Here is a 13074-nt window from a genome sequence, read left to right on the forward strand (position 1 = left end):
CGAGGGCGAGGAAGGTTCCCCGACATTGGCCTCCATTCACACGCGAGAAAGAGAGCCCTTTCCCCTCCCTCCCTCCTCCTTCCTCCTTCCCCGGTGCTGACTCGGAGAGAGAGCTAGAGCTGGTTATTCTCGCAGCCCTTGTTGTCTTGGCAGAAGTTCAATGAGCAGCAGGGAGGAGGAAGAGGGAAGGAGGGAGGAGGGGGGAGGGGGGGAAACGGCGAGGGAGAGCCTAGCACGCATGCGCTCCTTCCCTGGGCACTGTCGAAGAATCGAGTCACTGGAGCAGAGCGCACCAGCAGCGGCTCTTGGAGTGGAGTCCCCGCCCTAGCTGCGCGAGCGAGAGCGCGCGCGAGGAAAGGAGAGAGAGAGAGAGAGAAGCGTCTGGGCAGCCGGCGGGTAGTAGAGCGACAGCGCGAGCTACGAAGGGAGAGCGCGAGCGACAGCGCGAGGCCCGGGCGATGCAGTAGCCGAGGAAAGGAGAGAAGGAGCGACTGCTGCTGCTGCTGCTGCAAAAGGAGGAGAAGGAAGGCGAGGCCGCGCGCTGCCGCTGGCTCTGCTGCTGCTGCTTCCCCCGGCCATGTCTTCCGCGGCGGTGGCGGTCTCGGCCGCCTCCCGCCGCCAGTCGTGCTACCTCTGCGACCTTCCCCGCATGCCGTGGGCCATGATCTGGGACTTCACGGAACCCGTCTGCCGCGGCTGCGTCAACTACGAGGGCGCCGACCGGGTGGAGTTCGTCATCGACACGGCGCGGCAGCTCAAGCGGGCCCACAGTTTCCAGGAGGCGCGGGGCGGCGGCGGAGGGGCGCATCCCCAGCAAGGCCCCCACGCCAAGCCGCCGCCTCCCCCGCCGCTCAGCGCCAAGGAGATGCACTCCGCCGCTGCCGCCGCTGCTGCCGCCGAGGCCGCCTCCCGCGGGGTCCCTCCGCCGCCCTCGCCCCACGAGCGCTACGCCCTGGCCGCCTCCTCGGAGCGCGCCCCGCCGCGTCTGGGCCCGGAGTACGGCGCGCGGCAGGTGAACGGCATCCTGGTGCCCAACGGCTTCCCCAAGCCCGAGGAGCCGCCCGAGCTGAACCGGCAGAGCCCTAACCCGCGGAGGACCACGCACGCCGTGGCCCCCACCCTCGTGCCCTTAATGAACGGCGCCGCGCTCCCCTCCGCAGCCGCCATCGGGCTCAGCAGCCGCGCCGCCGCTTCCCTGGCTGCCATCTCCGGCGCCCCGCTGCAGGTCTCGGTCGCGCAGGCGGGCGGCGAAGGCGCGCCCCCGCACAAGAGGCCCGGCTCCGTCTCTTCCTCCTCCTCTTCCTCCTCGGGCGGCGACGCCGACAAGGACAAGGGCTCCGCGCCACAGCGGGGCTCCGTAGACAACCTGGACGCCCTCGAGGGCAAAGCCCGCGGCGGGGCCTCCGAGCAGGAATGGCTGGGGAAGCCCAAGACGGTGCGGGACACGCTGCTGGCCTTGCAGCACAGCGGCCACGCCGTGCCCTACGAGGGGAAGTTCAAGAAGGAGCCCGGCCTCGCCGCAGCCGCCTCCGCCGGAGGAGCAGCAGGAGGAGGAGGAGCAGGGCGGCTGCTGGGCTACGAGGGCAACGGCGCCAAGGCCTCCGGTGAGTGGCGAAGAAACCGGGCCAAGGGGGAGGGAGGGAGGGAGGGGTGCTGAGGTGGCTCTAGCAGCCTCGACATCCCTTCCTCCCAGTGTCACCCATGTCACGTTTCCAGCAAGCACCAGGAAGTAGTGCTGAAATGGCGACCCTAGAGTTGGAAGGGGCTCGTGGGCTATCCAGTCCAACCCCCTGCCAAGAAGCAGAAAAATTGCATTCGAAGCACCCCCGTCATATGGCCATCCAGCCTCTGCTTAAAAGCCTCCAATGAAGGAGCATCCAACACACTCCGGGGCAGAGAGTTCCACTGCTGAACAGCTCTCTCAGTGAGGAAATTCTTCCTGATGTTCAGGTGGAATCTCCTTTCCTGTAGTTTGAGGCCTTTGTTCTGCCTCCTAGTCTCCAGGGCAGCACAAGTACAGTCTAAAGCAGGCATGGGCAAACTTGGGTCCTCCCTCCAGGTGTTTTGGACTCCCAACTCCCACCATTCCTAACAGCCTCAGGCACTTTCCTTTCCCCCTCAGCCCAAGACTCCAGGGTTGCAGAAAACAAGCTTGCTCCCTCCTCTCTATGACTTTCCCTCACAAAGTTATACATGGCCCTCGTGTCTCCTGTCAGCCTTTTCTTCTGCAAGCTAAACATGCCCAGCTCTTTAAGCCGCTCCTCATAGGGCTTGTTCTCCAGACCCTTGGTCATTTTAGTTGCCCTCCTCTGGACACTTTCCAGCTTGTCAACATCTCCCTTCAGTTGTGGTGCTCAGAATTGGACACAGTGTGATTCCAGGTGTGGTCTGACCAAGGCGGAATAGAGGGGCAGCATGACTTCCCTGGATCTAGACGCTATTCCCCTATTGATGCAGGCCAAAATCCAATTGGCTTTGTTTTGGCCACCACATTACATTGTTGGCTCATGTTTAACTTGTTGTCCACAAGGACTCCAAGATCTTTTTCACATGTACTGCTGTCTAGCCAGGCGTCCCCCATTCTGTATCTTTGCATTTCATTTTTTTCCTACGAAGGTGAAGTATCTTGCATGTGTCCACGTTGAACTTCATTTTATTAGTTTTGGCCAATTATCTCTCTAATCTGTTTAGATTGTTTTTGAATTCTTCTCTTGTCTTCTGGAATATTGGCTCTCCCGCCCAGTTTAGTGTTGTTTGCAACACACCAAATCGGGAGGGAAATCTGTGCTTTCTGCTCAGAGAGAACGAGGAGGAGGGGTGTCCCTTTCTCTCTACCGAATACTTCTCTCCTTTTCTTTCCCAATAATATTCATGGTATTAACTGCTTCTCCGTATGGCACAAGGTTGCTGGAATGTGCCATTATATATTGAACATGCTGCATTTCCTAAAAACACACACTAGGGCAGGCATGGTCAAACTTGGGCCCTCCCTCCAGGTGTTTTGGATTTGAACTCCCATCAATCCTAACAACCTCAGGCTTAAGTGGCTGAGGGGGAAAAGGAAGGGGGGCTGAGGGTGTTAGGATCGATGGGAGTTGAAATCCAAAACACCTGGAGGGAGGGCCCAAGTTTGACCATGCCTGTACTAGGGCATACACATAACTAAAATGCATGGGCCTAAAACAATGTTTGGATGGAAAGAAGCCCCCCCCCTTCCAGGAAAGGGAGCTGGGGTCGCCATTTCAGCACCACTTCCTGGTGTTTGAGCGTGGTTTGTGCTTCAAAGGCTGGAAACATAACATGGATGATGACTCAGGGGCGGAGGGAGGCTTTCCTTCCCCCCCCCCCCCAAGGCCCCCGGCTGCATTCTTGGGGAAAGGGCACCATTTAAGTTCCCAGGGGTGTTTTGCAAAAGGCAGGGAAGCAGGGCGCCATCTCTGGAGTGGCCCCTCACAGGTTGCCAGGCTTTTCTCTCTGGACGTCTCTTGATCTGGACGTAGCCATTCCCTGCCTGTTGCCCGCTCTCAAGTGGGTCACACGTATTGGATGTGGTGCCCTGCCCTACCTTTGAGCCTGGATGCGTTTCCAGGGAGTGGAAGATTACAAGGCAGAGAGCGAGCGAGTGAGCGAGCGGCCATTTGGCCGAAGGCCCGCGTGGGGGGGGGGGAGTACAGTGTGGGTGCCTTCGGATGCATCCCGTACTGTAGCGTAAGCACTGGCGGCACGGCGTGTTCGCTTGCCTTGCAGCTGCTGATCCACAGCCCCAGATAAGGTGAAGTCACTCAGGTTGTTGGGTTGTTTTGTGTTTTTTTTAAGCTGGTTTTATCCGCTTGCGTTGGTGAGCAACATGGCCTGTGTCCAGCCGCTTACTGGGGCTGAGCTACCCATCCTGTACCTATTTTTCACGCCTGTATTTCTGCAACCTTATACGAATACTAATAATAAACTTTATTTATATTCTGCCCTATCTCCCCAGAGGGACTCGGGACGGATTCAAAACATAAAAGGCAGACATGAAATGCCCGAACACAACAACAATACATCCATAATAACGAAAATAGATAACCCAACATATAAAAACAAATTATGACTTAACAACTAAAATTAAATAAAAATGCAACCTATTATATCAGACATAAGACAAAACATCTAACATCGAACAGAAGCATCAGTTTCTCAGTTCCTTGGGGGAAAATAGAGTGATCATTGCTCAAGATGCCTATTGAGCTGGCGGGACGAATAGGTCACAAATATGGATGGTAGCTATTAATCAGAGGTATAATTGTAATATTACCATCTACCTCCTCCTCATTGTAAGCTGTTGAGCAAAGGTATGTTTTCAGCTTTATCACCTCTCTTTATTTTTTTCCTGTCTGTGTACAGGAGCACGGGCTGCCAGGAAAAGAAAGCCTTCCCCAGAACCAGAAGGAGAAGCTGGGCCTCCTAAAATCAACGGAGAGGCACAGTCGTGGCTCCCAACCTCCTCGGAAGGGATGAAGATGCCGATGGCAGCCGCCTCCTTCATGTCCCCACCACCGCCCACCGCCTCGCCACATTCCAACCGGACCACGCCGCCCGAGGCGGTCCAGAACGGCCAGTCCCCGATGGCTGCACTCATTTTGGTTGCGGACAATGCCGGGGGCAACCACGCCTCCAAAGATGCCAACCAGGTGCACTCCACCACCAGAAGGAATAGCAGCAGCCCGCCCTCCCCGTCCCCCATGAACCAAAGGCGGCTGCCCAGGGAGGTGCCCAGCCAAGGGGGAAATGCCGGTGGGATGGAGCCCGTGCACCCGGCCAGCCTCCCGGACTCTTCTCTGGCCGCAAGCGTCCCCCTGTGTTGCACTCTGTGTCACGAGCGCCTGGAAGACACCCACTTTGTGCAGTGCCCCTCCGTCCCCTCCCACAAGTTTTGCTTCCCTTGCTCCAGACAGAGCATCAAGCAGCAAGGCGCCAACGGGGAGGTGTATTGCCCCAGTGGGGAGAAGTGTCCCTTGGTGGGCTCCAATGTCCCCTGGGCCTTCATGCAGGGTGAGATCGCAACCATTCTTGCAGGAGATGTGAAGGTGAAAAAAGAGAGGGACTCATGACTTTTCCAGTTTCTCACTGCAACATCACCTTTAACCTGAAACTGCTCAAATTGTATAAATATCTATAAATACCTATATATATATATTATATATATATATATCTCCAAGACAAGGGAAATGTAGACTTCATAAAAACATGGCTGTATAATTTTGATTTCTTTTTTTAATACATTGTGTTTCTATATTTTTTGAAGACAAAAAGGTATGTACTTATGGAAACTTTTGTTTTGGTTATAGCAATTATTTGTTGTGCTTCCTTGGTGACAGTTACTGTTCAGTGTAGGCTGTGACTTGGCGCTGCTTTTTTTTAGAGAGCACTTGGCAAATCAGAAATGCTTTTAGCTGTAATTGTATGCACTTGGTTTCCCCCTTCTTTTTTTAAAATGCCAAATACATCTTCTGACATTGTAAAGATCGCCTTACTGTCTGTGGCCCCTTATTTTTTGCTCTTACTCATTTGTGTTGGAGTCTTAACAGGTTTTAGAGACAACATGGAACACCTCCTTGGTTCATTCCAAAGACAAGTCAGAAAGTACATTTCACTTGGAAACATAGTTTCCTTGTTGCTGCAAAAATGCTTTTTCATCTGAGAGCTGGCAGATAAGTGAAGGAAGTTGCCTTCAGAGTATTATGCGAAACGAGACACAATTATGTTAGGGATTGGAAGGTTAGTTTCCCTCCCTTAAGGACAAGAGTTGATCACAGTTCATATGGTTGGTTGTAAGATTGCAAAACTGCATTTATTTCTCCATTATGTGATGCTTCTGCAAATTTTTTGTGATAAGTTTTATTTTTTGTCTAACAATGCATTGATGCAGGCAGAGTAACACAACTATACTTTTTAACAGACCCATGCCTTTTCAGCCCATTCAGCATGGTCATTCCCTTCGTAATCATGTGGAAAGGTTTGGCATAGTTTTTTTATTTAAAAAAACAAACATTTAATGCAGTGCAGGTGAATTGATTTTACTTCTCACTTAGAGCATAGTACTGTTGCTATTGTTCCTGCTTCTGACATCACGTTCCTAGGTAGTGGCAGAAAACATTGTGGTGATGTGCAGGTTTTCCATGTTTTGCCTATGTGTTGGCAGCAGAGAGATTAATGGAAATTTCTGCCTGAAATTTCATAATGCATGTGTTGAACAGGAAACAACTCAGTTCATATTTAAATGAGCAACCTGGGATTTACGTTAACCTCAGTTTCATGTAGGCATGCCTTGCCTTTTTTGTTACTTTCACGAATTCTTTTGTAAAAATACTGTTTTGATCACTCTACTTTTGTTTGTTTTGCATCAGAAAGCACACGTTTTTAATCAATAAATCATCAGTTATTAGTAATAGCCAAACCTTGCTGTAGTGCTTCTGTGCTGTTTACAGTTGTGTTAGCAACACTGCTGTGCAACCCGTTGTGTTAAATGTTCATATGGTCATAAGTAATTCTCAGAACGATGGTTTTATGGTCCCCGTTTCTGTGGCAAAACACTATACATTTTGATGTTGAGAGAATGTTCAACTGAGTTTAACTGATGCTGTTGGGTCAGACTGTTCTTAAGTGTTAATGTTCAGACTGCTCTTTAATGCAGAATAGATTTTGGTAGATCTTTTAAAATGGTCATAACATTTGAAAATCCAAACTGCACATGCACAGTAATTTTATTTTTTGAAGTGTTTTAATGAGTACACCCACTAGCATTGTGTTCCATATTACAGATCAGTGTAATATTAAATAACAAGACTTGCATGATAAACCAATTCAGTACTCTTTAAAATGATAGAAATACATATAGTACAGACTGGTGTCTTATGTAAACACATGTTTAGACAGTTTGAAAGAGGAAAAAAACGCACATATATACAACTGTAAAGGATTCTTTGAAACCACTATAGTCTGTGGAAATATGTATTAGGCACTTTATTAAAATTGGATTTGAATTGATAGATGGTAATAAGTTCTTAAGAATCTCTTTGACATAATACCTCATGAATTATACCAATTTGTATGGAGAATTTGCATTCTAGGTAAAAAACAATATCCTTGCTAAAAATTATTGGAAGGTTGGTTTGGTGTCTTGGCATGTAGTTCAAACTTGAGCTTTTAATGAGGTGGAATGACAGTAAATTCTTCCCTGCTAATGCTATTCAGGCATGCCAAAGTATTGAGAGGCATTTGATCTAGATCTCCAACAAAAATCCTTTTGTTTACACTTATATCCTAAAATAAGTGTCTTCATATATTGTAGCCCAGTAATACCACTGTATGTTCTTTAACGTAGCTTAAGTAGTGGGAAAGGTTAGGCCTTGTCATATCATGTGATTCCATCTGGAACATATTCAAAGCTCTGTATCTGGTCAACAAATTCCTGGACCTGTGAAGGTTACCTACTGGTTCTAACACAAATTATACATCCATCATGCAGAAATGTCACAAACTAGGTCACAATCTTCCAATTTCTTTCCATTTCTATTGGGCTTAGTATAACCCCCCCTCCCATATTTCTTGATAAGTTTATGACATCACCTCAATAGATCACTATATATTTACCATATGTTTCCTTGACTTCAAAGACTTTTTAAGTGCTTTAGCTGCAACAGTACTACCATTAATCTCTGATAAGAATGCAAACTTTGACTCCACTGCACATAAAGTGAACTTGGTTGTTCATTTCAGTGAAGTCAGGCTTTGCACCTTTACTTTTTTGAAGTTTTTAATGGTGATAATTTGTATAGCAATAAAGCAAAACATTGTTTTAATGGAGTGTGATTGTTGAAATCTCACCTTCATTATACTTTTAATTTACTTTTATTGAAATATCACCTGCACTATGCTTTCACTGTTTATAGTTGCTAAACTAACACATTACTATTTTTACCTATTATTTTTTATCTTTTGCATTAAATAAAGTGAAATTAGGAGCTTAAACATTTTCTGTGAGTGAACTCTTTTTTAATACCTTTTTATTTAAATGAATACTGCAGCTACTGAGGTGTACACACCAGCCAAATCAACTGGAATTTTTTATTTAAACATCCTTCTGTTAGAAAAGAAAAAAAAAACATTACGGGAAGAACAGAAAAAGTGTAACTTTAGACTGAAGCAATTTTGTGCCATGTCTACTTTTACTATACATTGCCCATCTAGAGTTTCAGACAAAAAGAAATGCAAAAGGGAACACTGGAAATTAGTGATATCCTTGTGTAAGAGACTCAAGCAGCATACCTGACAAAATTAAATATAGGAAAAAGTTTTATTTGCAATGGTTGTCCCAATGATTGTCTAAGGCAACAAGACCCTGGGAAATTTTCTCTGTATTCTGGCCAAAGCCTTCTCACCTTACTACCATGAAGAACAAGCACAGTGTTCCATTGATATAAGAGTTCTGAGGACAGGTCCTTTCACAGTCTACATTGGAGCTTTGCAGGAATTTTAAATTAGAAATAGCACGCCCTCATATGAATCCTAAACAAGGTTGATGGCAAGCAGCTGACCTACATTTATGTAAAAGGAATTCAAACACAGTTTGGACTGGAGCACAAAAATCTGTGATGTTGCCTTACTGTTGGATGAAAAATAGGAAATGCTATTCACAAATATCTAGATATTCACAGTCCAGTGGGAAATTCCAATATTTTAAATTTTACTTCTCGAGAAACAATGACAGGAAATGATCTGTGATGGTGTTGTGTTTGCTTCAATACAACCAGCTCAATTTTAGAAATGGTATGTAATCAAAGTGAGAAGTATTCATGAGCAAGGGTGTTTAGGTTTGCAATTGACTTAATACTGAAAGTGGCATTCTTAGTGAAATAAGTGCACCCAATTACTTAATGGCTTAGCCAAAAGGTTATGACCAGTGGGATGAAAGCTACATTCTACAGATATTGTCGGCTAATTAGCATCAGTGAAACCAATCAACCTAATGGCTAAACAAAGTGTAGGATATTGCTATTAAACTGCAATCCTAATTGCATTGACCTGAAAATAAGATTTAACAAATCTAGTGGGCCTTACTTCTGAGAATAAAACCTTGTCCTATAGATCCTAGCATTGTTCATATCTATTTTTTGGACTAAGCAGAAGACTTAGGGCTCTTCCACATAGCCATATAATCCAGAATATCAAGGCAGATAATCCATAATATCTGCTTTGAACTGGATTATCTGAGTCCACATTGACATATAATCCAGTTCAATATGGATTCTATACAACTGTGTGGAAGGGGCCCTAGTCTCCAGTTGATTAAAAATGTCATAATTGCTACAAAGAATATTTGCAGACATTGGTGTTAAATCCTCAGATGACCCAAAACCAATTACAAAAATAATATGCTCAGGTGTAAGTTGGAGCCCCCAGATGGCGTAGTGGACTAAGTGACTTGAAGGTTGGGTTGCTGACCTGAAAGTTGCCAGGTTCAAATCCCACCCGGGGAGAGCGTGGATGAGCTCCCTCTATCAGCTCCAGCTCCATGCGGGGACATGAGAGAAGCCTCCCACAAGGATGGTAAATCATCAAAACATCCGGGCGTCCCCTGGGCAACGTCCTTGCAGACGGCCAATTCTCTCACTCCAGAAGTGCCTCAAGTTGCTCCTGACAGGAAAAAAAGTGTAAATTGGCATGTAAACATTGCAGCTAATTACCTTTCCAGCATATTTTTGTGCCACACTTTCACAACTCTGTTAGAATTCGAACCTATTCTGCTCACATGGAAATAAACTTCATGAATTTCAGTAAAGTTCCTTCCATCACCAAACATTTAGAAACCAAGTAATGTCAAGAACTGGTTTGAATTGCTTGTAAAACACACACATAAAAGCAATCATTGGAAAATCCTATTTACCTTTTTAGCCTTGGAAAGTATTGCAGACTTAGTTGAATACATTGTTATGAAATGTTTGAAAGCAGGGGGAGCTAGACAGCTTGTTTGTGCCCATTATATTTAAGTGGCTAGTAAGTCTGTAAAAAAGACTTCCCTAACATTATATATGAAACTTCCTTTGATTTTCATTGTTTTATTACATCTGCTTTGGTTTTCCATTTTAATCAGATGTACTAAAAGAACTATAATTAAAGTGACAATACTATGGTGCTCATGCAGAAAGTCATAAACAATATCTGCAGACACTTTATAAAATAGTTTAACTCGGTGACACGTAATAAGTTTCTCTTCCTGATTCTTGAGTGTAAATGTTGAATCATTCAGAAAATGTGCCATTACATCTAGGCAAAATCCTGAGTCACCCTCCTTTGCTTGCCTTTGTTCAAGAAGTACAGAATGGGAAGAAGACACGCCTTTCCTCTGTCGTAGACCCAAGGTCAGGCAGTACTAACTGATGAATGGAATACAGACTTACCCATTTCATCACTCCAGGATCCAGAGCTGGGGCACTTAACTCATTCATTGCCTTTGGCTAAACTAATCATCACAAGTCCTTGAAAAGATTTTGTTTTTTGGGTCACAACCAATAATTTATCCTGATAATTATGCCCTTCAAACACTTCTTAGGGGTGAAGTCTCATTGACATTGAGTGGAAGTGTCAAGATGCTTTTCTTATCTGGAGCAAATTCCTAACCAATTTTAAATAAGATCAAAATCAGCTGATGCTTGATGTTTTAATGATATGCAAGGATAGAATAATTTTTAAAATCCAAAACTTGGTGTTGCAATGCTTGTATAATTAGGCTTTACTCTGAAGGCCAAATGCGCAATATAACTTCCCAAGAGTCATGTCTCACTTTCATAAGTAATGTTTTCTAATCTTTTTTTGGACTATTTACTGCAGCCATAGACCCTTTAAAGAAAGCAAACCTGTGCCTATTTGCTACAGAACAGAAATAAACACAGCATGCATATATTGTTTGTTTATTTGTTTATACCCTGATTTCTCTCTCCACAAAGGAGACTCAAAGTGGGACTGCAGCTGTTATAATTATTTACCTGAAGGATGTAAAAGCTATAGTTGACATCCCAGGTTTTTTAAAAAGTTCTGCGCTGATAGAATGTATGCCCACGCCGTAGAAGAGGATTGGGATGGAGTCTTCTCGTTGTTAGCAACAGATAAAAAGAAGATCTTAAAGCTTCTGCTTTAAGAAGTGTTCAGAATAAAGGTTAGACAAAAAGAGGGAGAAGGACTCCCTGTTCTGCTCTGCTCACATTCAAGAGTTCTCTTGAATATGACTGGTTGGAAGATTTTTTTTTCCATGTCAGGAGCAACTTGACAAACTGCAGTCACTTCTGGTGTGAGAGAATTGGCTCTCTGCAAGGATGTTGCCCAGGGGACGCCCGGATGTTTTGATGTTTTACCATCCTTGTGGGAGGCTTCTCTCATGTCCCCGCATGAAGCTGGAGCTGATAAAGGGAGCTCATCTGCGCTCTCCCTGGGTTGGATTTGAACCGGCAGACTTCAGGTCAGCAATCCAGCCTTCAAGTCATCAGTCCTGCTGGCACAAGGGTTTAATCCACTGCGCCACCGGGGGCTCCTTGGTTGAAAGATGATGGTAGTTGTACTGTGTAGTAGGATTTCTAGCCATCATTACCATCATCACTGCATGAAAAGTTAATTTGGAGGAACATAGCTCCTGGTAGTATAGTCCAGGAAAGAAGCTCTTCCAAGTAGTAGTAGTAGTAACAACAACACTCCCGTTTTTCTCTCTTGATCCAGGCTCAAAACAGATTAAAAAATCAGGACTTAAATTTGTTTTTTAAGCTAAATATGAAAAATGCAGGACTTAAACTCTGACATGATTCAGGCTGGATCTACACGGCCATATAATGCAGCCTGAATTGCAGTATATGGTCAGCACAGACTCATTTAATGTAATTCAATGTGGTTAGAACTGTATTGTATGGCTCCACAATGACTATATAATGCAATTCAAACTGCATTGTATGGCAGTGTAGATCCAACACCTCTGGCCATGATTTGCAACAGCGTTGTAGTGGGTCAGGTAAGGCCTCCTCATTCTCTCTGTACAACCACAACCCCACCCCAATGGAGGTGAACTATGAGGATGTTTTACCTGGGAGTAAACTGAACACTCCTCCATCTGAGGGCCCTTCCAGACAGGCCCTATCTCAGGATCTGATCCCAGGCTTTCTGCTTTAAACATTCGAACAAGGTTGACTGTGGGATGGGCACCTGATCAGGGGGATGGAATCCTTATAGACTACAGCGACACCACCTCCCCGTCCTCCGGATCTTGGTTGATGCTGCACGGTATAACCTGGTGGACAAAGCTGGGTGAGATTCACCCTCCCCCCTCCAGCCTCGTCCAGCCAGGTCTCCGTTATGCACGCCAGGTCTGCCTGCTCATCCAGGATAAGGTCCTGGATGATCGTTGCTTTTCTGTTAACAGACCTGGCGTTCAGCAGCACCACCTTTAATCCGGAGGAACCGCCAGCCTGGGCATCCAAGTTTACCATGTCAGGAGACCGTTTTAGATCTACAAGAACTCTCTTTCTTTCCCTAGGCCGAATTAATTTAGGCCTCCCTTTCCCGTATCTCCCCCTCCCCTGTATTACTTCTATGGGGGCTCCTCGGCTGCCGGGCAGCCACCCTCCCTCAACATGGTCCATCATAAAACTAGCGCTAGCCTTTACATATGGGCAAAGTTCCTGCGTTATACTCCAACCTCCTTTAAAAATGGTTCTTTCCTTCTCTCCCACCTTGGGAGTTACCCTGATGTTATATCTGAGATAGTTCTGAGGCTCACTCCCTACTTAAAAACAGGGGTGAGATAACAGGAAGTGAGAGAAATCTACCACTTTTGAAAGAGTTATCATGGGTAAAAGATGTCTGCACTGAAGCTTTATCACCACTTCTTGTTTCCACAAGTCATTTTTTTTTCAAAATCCAATAATTACAGGGACAGAATGTGGGATGAAATCTCCTGAACAGGGGCACAAGCAGTCCAACAAGCACCACAGGGGTGTTAACTCTTCCCTACACTATCCAAAGTGCACTCTCTCTCTCACTCGCTCGCTATGT

The 13074-nt window shown here is 45.9% G+C and overlaps 1 protein-coding gene across 1 annotated transcript; it reads left to right on the forward strand.

The window, feature by feature from the left end:
• Nucleotides 1–244: 244 nt before the first annotated feature.
• Nucleotides 245–8010, forward strand: irf2bp2 (interferon regulatory factor 2 binding protein 2). The gene is made up of 2 exons (XM_008124161.3): nt 245–1604; nt 4384–8010. The coding sequence occupies exons 1-2, from the start codon at nt 578–580 to the stop codon at nt 5088–5090; spliced, it is 1734 nt and encodes a 577-aa protein (XP_008122368.3). The 5' UTR covers nt 245–577; the 3' UTR covers nt 5091–8010.
• Nucleotides 8011–13074: the final 5064 nt, after the last annotated feature.

Source organism: Anolis carolinensis, chromosome 1 (assembly GCF_035594765.1).
Source record: "Anolis carolinensis isolate JA03-04 chromosome 1, rAnoCar3.1.pri, whole genome shotgun sequence".
In the NCBI taxonomy this organism is placed as follows: Eukaryota; Metazoa; Chordata; class Lepidosauria; order Squamata; family Dactyloidae; genus Anolis; species Anolis carolinensis.

Bases quoted from the DNA above. Each gene is read 5' to 3' on its own strand.
- irf2bp2 (XM_008124161.3), top strand. From the start codon at position 578: ATGTCTTCCGCGGCGGTGGCGGTCTCGGCCGCCTCCCGCCGCCAGTCG. The intron at 1,605-4,383 runs GTGAGTGGCGAA...GTCTGTGTACAG, and splicing joins CAACGGCGCCAAGGCCTCCG to GAGCACGGGCTGCCAGGAAA.